Source organism: Siphateles boraxobius, unplaced genomic scaffold (genome assembly GCF_051911475.1).
Source record: "Siphateles boraxobius isolate OS27281-9 unplaced genomic scaffold, OSU_SipBor_1 26, whole genome shotgun sequence".
Taxonomy (NCBI): Eukaryota; Metazoa; Chordata; class Actinopteri; order Cypriniformes; family Leuciscidae; genus Siphateles; species Siphateles boraxobius.
In genome coordinates this window covers 18360193-18372081 of record NW_027508876.1, presented here as the reverse complement: position 1 = coordinate 18372081, position 11889 = coordinate 18360193, and the positions used below count along the sequence as shown (strand labels likewise).

The window sequence follows — 11889 nt, the reverse complement described above, 5'->3', positions numbered from 1 at the left end:
TTTCTGTGCCATATTGTTAGTTTATATAATTAGGGGTTCAAGCGCGAATCTACTTTTACGAACTGCTCATAGGCCGTTTGTCCGATTCATTCGAAACTTGACATGCATCATCTAGAGACCCTCATGGCAAAAAGTTTGTCAAAATAATTTAGATTGATAATTCACGCTCGCAACGGGACGCCAAAACATTTGAAGTAGGCAGGGCCACTTTCAATAAAATGGCTATAACTCTTAAGTGAGCCAATGAGTTGTCCTCTGCTGCCATCTACTGGTTATAATGGTAATTTTGTCATTTTACTCACTAATATAGTTCTTTCCACAGGTTTTGCTTTTGTATTCATTTACAATAACATTTACAATAACATCTTGTCAAAGTGTATCACCTTTTTCCGTTTTGAAAATTGTGCCACATTATGGCTAATGTGAAACATGTGACTGACCTAAGGTCTATGAGCAATACATTTGTTACAGTATTTATTATTTGTTAATGTGTGTTAATAAAAATATAACTGTTAATTGTTAGGTCCTGTTTGCTCAGGTTAATTAAATAGGCCTAATATTAATAGATGCAACTTTTGATTTTAATAATGTATTGGTAAATGTTGCAGCATTAGCTATAATTAATAAAGCATAAGTGTTTTTCAATGTAATGAATGTTGACTACTGTTTACAAATGGAACATTATTGTAAAGTGTTACCATCATACTTTAAATAAATATATTTATTTAAAGCGTATTAATGCTATTGAGAACTGTACGCTTCATTGTAAAAAAAATTAAGCTTTGCATGAAAAATTCTATATAAACCCTATTTGCAGAATAAGTGTTACCATTATACTTATTCTGCAAATAGGGTTTATATAGAATTTTTCATGCAAAGCTTAATTTTTTTTTTACATTTCACAATGAAGCGTACATATGACAATAACATTAATACGCTTTACATAAATATATTTAAAGTACATATCTGGAATGTAAATGTATAAATTTCATTGCATTTTATATAAAATTATATAAAAAGTGTCATCTGCAAATAAATGATTCTGGAGCTTTTCTCAAATCCGAGCCATTTTGGCAATTACTTATTAGCAAATGCTCTCAAATTGGGCAAATTGATGCACTTGCAAATTGCATCCAAGATATAAATGACTGGATGTCACACAATTCCTCACAGCTCAACCAAGATAACACAGAAATTTTTATTATTGGATCAAAAGCACAGAGAGAGAAATTGACCCCTAAAGTAAACTACATAAACTGGGATTAAACTAGCAAAGAGGCAAAAAACAAAACAAAAAACACAGGAGTTGTCTTTGATTTTAATTTCAAAGCTCATGTACATAATATTACCAAACCAGCATTTTATCATCTAAAGAAGAAAATAACTATAATAAGACCAAAAGAAAAAATAATGCATGCATTTAACTAGCAGACTTGACTATTGTAATGCCCTCCTTTCTGGTCGACCAAAGACTACAACAACAATCAACTACAACAATCAATCCAAAATACAGCTGCTCGAGTACTGATAAAGACCAAAAAAGAGATTACACCTATATTAAAGTCATTACACTGGTTACCTGTAAGTTTTCATATTGATTTTAAAAATCTTTCATTTGTTTATAAGGAATATACCAAGGACTCTCAGATTATTTACTTTTAACTATACCACAAAGTAAAACTATAAGATTTGGTGATGCTGTTTTTAGCCGTTCTCCTCGCCTCTGGAATAACCTTAGGGAGGAATTTGTGCTGACAATATTAATAGTTTTAAATCTAATAAAAAAAATTATTCTGGCTTTCTTGTAATGTCTTACAATGCTTTTATATATTTTATATGTTTTTTATTGTTTATTTTATTGTAGCTATTGTTTCTTTCTTGCCTCAAACACATTGAACTGCATTGATTTGTTTAAAAAAGTGCTATATCAATAAAATTAGTTTTTAACTAAAAATGATTTTAGTGGATGATATGTCTGACGTGTCTAAGGAAAACATATAAAATGCTTTAGTTTGAAGACAGTAAAAACTTTTTTATATGTAGCCAATGAAAAACATTTATTATAAGTATTATAATTTGTTACATCGTGCAGACATTCGCGTTCACATTCAAGTGTGGCTTAAGAGTTGAAATACTTTTTGTTTATTGATGGTAAGGAGAGCACGTGCGCTTTCAGACTGCATGTTTGATAACCTCACTTCCTCACGCGCATGTTACTAAACGTGCTCGTCACTCTTTCTTTGCTGCTGGTCTGCATGTTCAACGTAAACACGACCGCTCGAGACTTATTTACACTGCTAAAGACCGATTGCCAGGATGTCCGCTTCTCGTACGGTCATATGTCTGCTGAGAAACGACCTGCGTCTGCATGATAACGAGGTAAATATCACACTGTGTAGACTGTATGTAATCTATAGGAGCATATAATCGTCTCTTGTCTCGAGCAAACCACACTCGCGCCTAAATCCGTGTGCATAGACTTGTCCTGCTCGATATGACATGACGTCCTGCTAGAGATTTAACACGTCACAACGATTCTCTTACTAATATTACTTTTTAAACACAAAACGGAACACTTAAGAATAATAAATGGACTTTATAGGAACTGAGGAGAAATATGGCCGCTCATTGGGTAGTTTGTCGGTTCGTCACAAGGGGCGTGGTCAAAACTAGGGCGTGGACTAAACTTGCATAAATATGCATAATTTAACGTTAAATATTATGACGCTATATATGTATATTCTGCTTCGCGTGCGTGGCCGCATTATCACATCGGGTGTGCATTATTTTTCTTATAATTCAATTATTCCATACATAAAAAATGACTCAATGGATATATATATATATATTATAATTTAGACTTATTTTTGTATTAATTGTCTCACATATCTTTAAAATTCTAATACATAGAATTAATTAATAAGTAATCCAATTACTGTAATTTAATTACTTTTCCCTTGAAAAAGTAAAGGGATTACTAATTTTTCTGTAATTTAATTACAGTTACTTCTGATGTGATTGCATTAAATACTGTATATATTTAACATCATAATTTTGTTAATGTTTTTAATGTAACCTTCTCCCTTTACACACCTTGGTCAGTTCAAGAATAATTTATATTTATTAATATTTATATGCAAGTTTAGTCCTCAGTAGAAGTGCTAGCGTGTGACCATGCCCCTTGTGACCCTTACCGACAAACTACCCAATAATCTATATATTTATCTTTTGAATTAGTAAACAAATTGTAGGTCTATAAACTACACTGTTTAAATTTTATGAAATGCTCTGCTTGCTTTGACACGTTAAGCTTTGTAGGACCTATTAAAAAACATGACAAACCAGTTTTACTTCATTCATCCAGGTGTTTCACTGGGCTCAGAGGAATGCGGAGCACATCATCCCCCTCTACTGCTTCGACCCCCGTCATTACCAGGACACCCATCACTTCAACTTCCCTAAGACTGGTCCGTTCCGTTTACTTTTCCTCCTGGACAGTGTGAAAGACCTGAGAGCAACACTGAAGAAACGGGGCAGGTGGGAATTTTCCATCACTCAAGGATGTACATTCTGTCCACATACTGATGTTTTATGATGAATATATGTTTGTATGCCCATGTGCAGCACGCTTTTGGTCAGGCAAGGAAAGCCGGAGGATGTTGTAGGTGATTTGATTAAGCAGCTGGGTTCAGTCTCTGCTGTGGCGTTTCATGAGGAGGTGGGTTTGTGGCCATTTACAGTGCAGAAAAAGTTCAGTATTTGTTCAGTAAGTTCAGTATATATACTTCAGTATACAATCTTTCTGCTATTGCCTGAAGGTGGCGGCAGAGGAAAAGACTGTGGAGAAGAAGCTAAAGGACATCTGCTGCCAAAACAAAGTCAAAGTTCAGACTTTCTGGGGCTCTACACTTTACCACCGAGATGATCTGCCATTCAGGCACATTGGAGGGTAGGACAAGTGTTGCAGTGTTAAATTTGTGTTTTTAATATGCTATTATAGTGTTTATTTATATTTTGAATCAGCATTTTATTTTATTTTGTTTAGTATTATGTAAACTGTCTGAGCCTCCATACATAATATTTTGCCATTAAAATAATGAAATTATGCTTTAAAAAAAATCTTAATATAAAATTTAGATCTTCCGTAGACTGTTCTTTCTTTCAACTATTTTTCCAAACAGGAACTCGATTTCAAAAGTGTGTAAGAAAACGTTATCTGAGAATTCAAAACACCACATCACAAATTTTCTAATTATATATTTAAGGAATTTTTTTAATACAATTTTGAAGAATATTTATTTAAGACATTATTTAATATTGTGTTTTATATAAACATTATATATTGTGTTTTATATACAGTTGTGGTCAGAATTAATGGGACCCCTGGTAAATATGATCAAAAATGGCTGTAAAAAATAAATCTGCATTGTTTATCCTTTTTATCTTTCATTCAAAAAATGTGCAAAATTCTAACCTTTCATTGAAAACTCATTTTTTCTCTAAAACACGTTGGCCACAATTTATTGGCACCCCAGAGATATTTTTTACGAGTAAAATATCTCTGAAGTATATTCCCATTAATATTTACCTTTTTTAGCACACCAAGGTGACTAGGAACATGAAATCGTCTAGCTATGACTTCTTGTTCCACAGGAGTTTAAATATGACGAAACACAAAGGCCAAATTCCCTTATTTCTCAATCACAATGAGTAAAACCAAAGAATATAGTTCTGATGTGCATCACAAGATTGTTGAGTATCACAAAATAGAAAGTGGCTGTAAGAAAATAGCTAAAGAATTGAAAATCCCTATTTTGACCATCAGGGCAATAAGAAGTTCCAATCAACTAAAGATGTTACGAATCTGCCAGGAAGATAGAGACGTGTGTCTATATTGCCTTAATGCACAGTGAGGAGGAAAGTTTGAGTGGCCAAAGACTCTTCAAGGATCACAGATGGAGAATTGCAGAGATTACTTGAGTCTCAGTAGTCAGAAAGCCTAAACAAATATCAAACAACCCCTACATCACCACATGTTGTTTGGCAGGGTTTCAAGAAAAATCCTCCTTGCTCATCCAAAAATAAACTTAAAAATAAGCATTTTTAGTTGTCAGACATGCCTGGAACTTCAAAAGTGACTGGATTCTATGATCAGATGAAACAAAAAAAGGGCTTTTTGGTAGCAAACCCACCGGATGTGTTTGGTGCAAAAAGGGATAAAAAGTACCCAATGCCTACGGTTAAATATACTGCTGGATCTTATATTTTTTGGGCCTTTTTTTTTGCTGGAGGTCCTGGACATCTTGTTAAGATACATGGTATTATGGATTGTAGCAAATACCAACAGATAAATAATCAAAACCTGACATGCCTCTGATAGAACTCTTATAATGGGCCGTGGTTGGATCTTCCATCAGGACAACGGTCCAAAACAAACATCAAAATCAGAGCACTAAATGAAGCTTCTGCCATAACCGTCCCAGTTCCCTGACCTGATGAGTGGGCTGAACTGAAGAGAAAAAGCACCAACATGAACTTGTGAATCTGAAGGATCTGGAGAGATTCTGTATGGAGGAATGATCTCTGATCTCTTGTCAGTTGTTCTCCTAACTCATCAGGCATTATAGGAGAAAACTCAGAGCTGTTATCTTGGCAAAAGGAGATTGCAAAAATAATTTAATAAAAGGGTGCTAATAATTATGGCCAGCGTGTTTTGGAGAAAAGCATTTATTTTATAATGTGATTTCCTCCCCCACTTTCAATTCTTTTACTTCAATGAAAGGTTCGATTTTTGCAAATTCTTTGAATGAAAGATCAAAGGATAAACAATGCAGATTTATTTTTTTTACAGCCATTTTTGATCATATTTACCAGGGGTGCCATATAATTCGACATTGTGCTGACATATAATAAAAAATCAAATCAAATTATTGTTTTACCAGTTACTTTAGTCCATTCATGTTTGCCACTTAAACGCCTCATTTAGCAACTTCATCCTAGCTAAGCTTTGTAAAACAAGTTAACTTTCCTCGGAAACTTTACAGAAAAGTACTAGAAGCTATTTTAATTCCACTGTTACTGTTACTTCCTTTTTCTAAGACCTGATTACTAATTACAGTGTCGGTGTTAGTGCATGTGAGGTCAGCAATTTAAACGTGTGACTTCATTTCCGCTGTCTTTGAAAGGTTACCTGATGTTTACACCCAGTTCAGAAAAGTGGTTGAAGGACAGGGCAGAGTGCGACCGGTCCTTTCCACCCCGGAACAGGTTAAATCTCTTCCCCTTGGACTGGAAGAGGGTCCTATACCTACATTTGAGGGCCTGGGACAAACAGGTACCTTGATTTACATACAGTAACTGTACTGGAATATGTGTAAACCTGGTAACGCACACATCAACCTGATCAATTTATTTATCCTTCATATAAACACTATATATTCGGATTCATCTATCGGAATGATTTTATGTAAACGTAGCTACTGACATTTAACAGGTTAAATCACATATTTAGAGTAAACTGCACCAATATTTCTAGATACAAAACATAACAGTCAGTAGGACGGTGAAAAGGCTGAATCATATTTCCTCTTTCTTAATATTGCAGTTTTACATGAATTGTGCTCTGATTTCCTCTCAGATGACTGAATAATCCTCAGAAGGATATTTGGAGCATAAAACACAAAGAATAGCCATGATATATTTCATATCTGTGGTTTCAGAGCCAGTGATGGACAGCCGCTCGGCCTTCCCATGTCGCGGTGGAGAGACCAAGGCTCTTGCTAGACTGAAACATTACTTCTGGGATACAGTGAGGCCTGCTCTTCCTTTTTCCTAAAAAAATAACTTCATCAGTGAAAGAGGGTTATTTCATGTTCTTGTTTTATCACAGAATGCCGTTGCGTCTTATAAGGAGACTCGGAATGGCATGATCGGAGTGGACTATTCTACAAAGTTTTCTCCTTGGTGAGCCTTGGAAATGATGTTTTCATAATGCATAAGCAAAGCACAGACTAATGCTGACCCTCCTTCACTTTACTTCAGGCTTGCGCTGGGCTGCATATCACCCAGGTACATCTATGACCAGATAAAGAAGTATGAGGCCGAACGAACCGCCAATCAAAGCACATACTGGTGAGTAACTGGAATGTGTTTTCAAAGAAGATTAACTCATTTCTGGGTTTTATGTGTAAGGATACTAAATTTGTCTTCACCAGGGTGATATTTGAACTTCTGTGGAGAGATTACTTCAAGTTTGTGGGTTTAAAATATGGAGACAGAATATTTCATATGAATGGTAAGTTTGGATTTGTTTTGTTTAAGATTTTTTAATGTTTTTGAAATAAGTTTATTATGCTCACCAAGGCTGCATTTATTTAATAAAAAACACAGTAAAAACACTATAGCAACCAAAACAGAGTAAATCACCTTTTGAAAGTCGCTTAACGAGTGTATCGATTACATATATGAAAAACGTTCATAAAGACGTGACTGTTAAAGCTGCATATTCTGTTTCACCTGTCTGGATCTTACATGTGTGTTCAAGCATATTCTACCCCTTCTGAGAGAGTATTCTCCAGTGCTGGAGATACAATAAGAGGTCCCAAATTCTCCCAGAGAATGCAAAAATTGCTAAATAATGTTGAATTTGTTGACATTACCAGTCTGTTAAACTCATTTGACAAGTATAAGAAGTAAACACAAAAAGGATTGTTTGAGTTGAGTAATGTACAATTTTTCCTTACTACTATTTTTTAATTAATTATTTTTATTGAATCGGAACCGGAACCAGAAAATTTCTTACGATTCCCAGCCCTACTGTTATGTGTCCGACGTTGGTTGTATAGAGCGATACCATTGTGCAGCGTTTACTACAGTAACTCGAGTAAAGTTGATCTAGAGTCTAGTGGATCTCTTAGCTCGTGTGATTGAGTGGAGGCGGGGCTAATTTGCATGTCCATGAATCCGCATATACTAAATGAATCAAGGATGTAGAGTTATATTCAATCTATTTTAAGGCATAAAGAAGTTTTTTCACATCAAAAACTTTAAATATGTTTAAGGGATAAAATTATTGACTATGAGGGGACTTTAAAATAGCTGTTTTCTTGTTTAACTTTAAAATGTAATTTATTCCTATGATGGCAAAGCTGAATTTTCAGCATAATTGAATTGAATTGAATTTACTTGAAAAAAATCATTCTAATATGCTGATTTGCTGCTCAATCAATACATATTTCTAATTATCATCAATGTTGAAAACAGTTGTGCTGCTTAACACTTTTGTGAAAGCTGTGATAACTTTTATCCAGGATTCTTTGATGAATAGAAAAAATATATATATTTTAACATTATAAATGGTTTACTACTTTTGCTCAATTTAATGCATTCTTGCTGAAGAAAAAGTATGCTGATTTAATTTCTTGCCTTACCGACCAAAAATGATCAATTCTCAAAATGGTCAAGTTTTGTCTTTTTTATTTATTTGAAACTTTAACTGACATGAAGCTAACTAAGGAAGCCAAAAAAACAACACATAACAATCATAAACAATAAAATAAAGTACGAAAAATGTTCCACCAGTACTTGAATAAAAGCTTTGTAGTGCTCAATTACATTCTAATATAATATTCAAATTAAATGAATGTTTAAATGATTAATATGATAATTTTTCATCCCTCATGAACTTAAGGTCTGCAAGACAAGCATGTGCCCTGGAAGACAGATATGACATGGTTCTGTGCATGGAAAGGTAATGTGTCCCTCAGTGAATCTGCTAGTATTCAAATTTTGTCATCATTTACTCACCCTATAGTTGTTCCAAACCTGAATGAGTTTCTTTCTTTCCACAAAAGAAGATATTTTGAAGAATGTTGGTAATCAAACAGCTGATGGCACGCATTGACTTCCATAGTATTGTTTTCCTACTATGGAAGTCAACGGCTACCGTCAAATGTTTGATAACCAACATTCTTCAAAAGATCTTCTTTTGTGTTCAACATAAGAAAGAAACTCACACAGATTTGGAACAACTTGATTGTGAGTAAGCGATGACAACATTTTCATTCTTGGGTGAACTGTCCCTTTAATTTCGTAAATCAACTGAAGAATACACATTTCAATTGATTTTCTGTGAATTAATAGCAAGATATTTTTCACATGTTGTCCAGATGGGAGAACTGGGGTGCCGTTTGTAGATGCGAACATGAGGGAGCTTGCGCTGACAGGATTCATGTCCAACAGAGGACGTCAAAATGTGGCCAGCTTTCTGACCAAGGATTTGGGCTTAGACTGGAGACTGGGCGCTGAGTGGTTTGAATACCTGCTGGTGAGAAACATTTGCTACAGTATATTTGATGGAGTGTGTTGATGCTTCCTGCTCTTTGCTGCCGTTTGATGCGCTGTTATCTTTCATTGTCATCAGGTGGACCATGACGTCTGCAGCAACTATGGTAACTGGCTCTATAGTGCCGGAATAGGAAATGACCCGCGAGAAAACAGGAAGTTTAATATGATCAAACAAGGACTGGACTATGACAATAACGTAAGGTGTAGTTTTTTACAGGTCTTTTACGGTATTAGCACATAAAACCAAAAAACACTTGCATTCTGATTCGTATATTTTGTTAGTACATCTTTTATTGTTAAAAGTAGTCTTTTTTTTACCAAGGAAAAAATATAAAGGTCACTGTACACATAATTGCACTTTTTTTTTTTTTTTTTTTTACAAAGTTCTACATACTATAGGGGTAAGTTGTCACAATTGAACATAATTTAAACAGTAAAATCATTTTTAAAAAGTTCAAGGAAAACCAAAATTGGAAAGGGAAACGTAAAAATATCAAACCATTTTTTTAGTCTACATAAATTGTAATTAATAAATTAACAGAATAGTAACAATTAACAGCCTTCCGGAATTATTTAAATTGAATTAAATGATCTATTTAAAAAAATCAAAATAAGGTTAAACTTTATTTAAGTTGTCCTTGCTGCAGTGTTATTATACATAATTTATAGTTATTACTATAGTAACTACATGTAACGTGTAACAAGGACACTGTAAAATAAAGTGTTACCCAATATAAAAAAGGCTAAATAAACTTAATTGAAATAAAATAAATCTTGAATTACAAGTTTAAGAGTGCTCAAGTACATTTGATCTAATATCAGCAAAAATAAATCATTGTTTAAAATTATCATTAAAGAATAATCAACAGCTGCTTTGAATCATAAACTTATGTGAATCATATTTTTAAAGCCTGGAAACAATTAAAAAAACAATAAATTGAATTATATAATTTAAAGTGCACAATTATAGTCTATCTAATATCAGCAAATAAAATGGAGTTTAAATGATTAAAATGATCATTAATAATGAACTAACAGCTGCCTTTATGGCCTAAACTGACTATTATTTTATTTGATATATATTATATATTAAATTTTCCACTTTTAAATGCTTTTTATTGTCACTTAAACAGGTTCTGTTTTGAATGTAAGTGTAAATATAGTAAGAGGCAGTTACACATGCGTCTGATGTGTCCGAGATATTAATGCAGCATAATAAGGTATTTTTCTGTGCAAAATTGACACTAAATGTTGTATCTGTGAAGGGGGATTATGTCCGACAGTGGGTTCCAGAGCTTGGAGGTATTAAAGGTGGGGACGTGCACACGCCATGGACCCTCAGCAACTCGGCGCTCTCACACGCCAAGGTTTCGCTCAACGACACATACCCCTCGCCCATCGTCATCGCACCCGAGTGGAGCCGTCATGTCAACAACAAATCAGTATGATTATTAACAGCTGATTATTATTGACTAGTAGGGACAAATGCAAGCTTGTATTAAAAAAAATAAAAAAAATAACACAATATATTTTTGGTTTCTTTTTCAGTCTGGTCCATCATCAGCAAAAGGGAAGAAGGGCTCATCTTACACACCAAGACAACACAAAGACAGGGGCATTGACTTCTACTTCTCCAAGAAAAAGGGTTTCTGAGGATGAGATGTAGTGGATTGGTGCTTTTCCTTGACCTGCATCACACAGAGTAGTGAGGGATCTGCTCAGGTTACAGACTGGAATGAGGAAGGGGAAATGAAAAAATGGTGTGGTTTTGTATTGCTTTTTCCGAATCTGTTTCCATATACAGATACAGAAACTGCTGCTCACATTCTGAGGACATTATGACAAACTGTAGCTCTAATTTTCATGTGTTTGTAATATATATTGTATTGGATACAATATTATATTTTTGGTTGTTTTCATAAATCTCTGCAAATGTCCTGGTTTAGTCAAGGGTATTGAAAAGTACCTAAAAATACATTTTGGGGGGAGTTTTGCCTTTTGCCATTGATTTATGATGTAAATTATAGACAAACTGTGAAAAAATTTGAATAATGTGCACATTCAGAATATTTTCTTCATTTATTCGGAAATAGGAAGTGAGAAGTGCCAACTGTTTCAGTATGGTTTTGAAAAGCAAGGGGAAAGGCTGTAAGACAGCTGTGTGTTATGTTTACTAGTCAGAGTACTAAGTAAAAAGTACTGCAATACTTTTCCTGCATCTTTTATTATAACTTTTCTTTGAGGTATGAATATCAAAGACTTTTCTCAGGGCTACATTATTTGACGTGGACAAAATATACACTTTCACAAAATATGAAATATTCATTTCACATATATCTATATTATGGTTTGGTTTATTGACAACAAAATTGCTTCCTGCATGTTGGTTAAACCACTGGAAACAAAATTGCTTTGCTTCTTCTCTTTTCTTTTTTTTTGTTAAAGAAGTATGCCAACATTTCTTTTTTCACGACGTTCATAGCTTGAACTAAAGTGTTTTTAGTGAGAGAGGTTTTAGTGAAAACAGAGAATTCCAAACATAGA

General features: G+C 34.0%; 1 protein-coding gene across 2 annotated transcripts; it reads left to right on the top strand.

Moving 5' to 3' along the window:
* The first annotated feature begins 2185 nt into the window (after nucleotides 1-2185).
* Nucleotides 2186-11555, top strand: cry-dash (cryptochrome DASH). 2 transcript variants are annotated; one of them, XM_077244601.1, is made up of 14 exons: nucleotides 2186-2379; nucleotides 3365-3537; nucleotides 3625-3718; nucleotides 3819-3949; nucleotides 6186-6334; nucleotides 6720-6808; nucleotides 6890-6963; nucleotides 7042-7131; nucleotides 7215-7294; nucleotides 8690-8749; nucleotides 9168-9325; nucleotides 9422-9541; nucleotides 10611-10787; nucleotides 10894-11555. In XM_077244601.1, the coding sequence occupies exons 1-14, from the start codon at nucleotides 2317-2319 to the stop codon at nucleotides 10996-10998; spliced, it is 1563 nt and encodes a 520-aa protein (XP_077100716.1). In that variant the 5' UTR covers nucleotides 2186-2316; the 3' UTR covers nucleotides 10999-11555. The 2 variants fall into 2 exon arrangements, with proteins under 2 accessions (XP_077100716.1, XP_077100717.1); XM_077244602.1 differs by having other exon boundaries at nucleotides 10629-10787; nucleotides 10894-11139.
* The last annotated feature ends 334 nt before the right edge of the window (nucleotides 11556-11889 follow it).

Bases quoted from the DNA above. Each gene is read 5' to 3' on its own strand.
- cry-dash (XM_077244601.1), top strand. From the start codon at position 2,317: ATGTCCGCTTCTCGTACGGTCATATGTCTGCTGAGAAACGACCTGCGT. The intron at 3,950-6,185 runs GTAGGACAAGTG...TGTCTTTGAAAG, and splicing joins CCATTCAGGCACATTGGAGG to GTTACCTGATGTTTACACCC. The intron at 10,788-10,893 runs GTATGATTATTA...TTTCTTTTTCAG, and splicing joins GTCATGTCAACAACAAATCA to TCTGGTCCATCATCAGCAAA.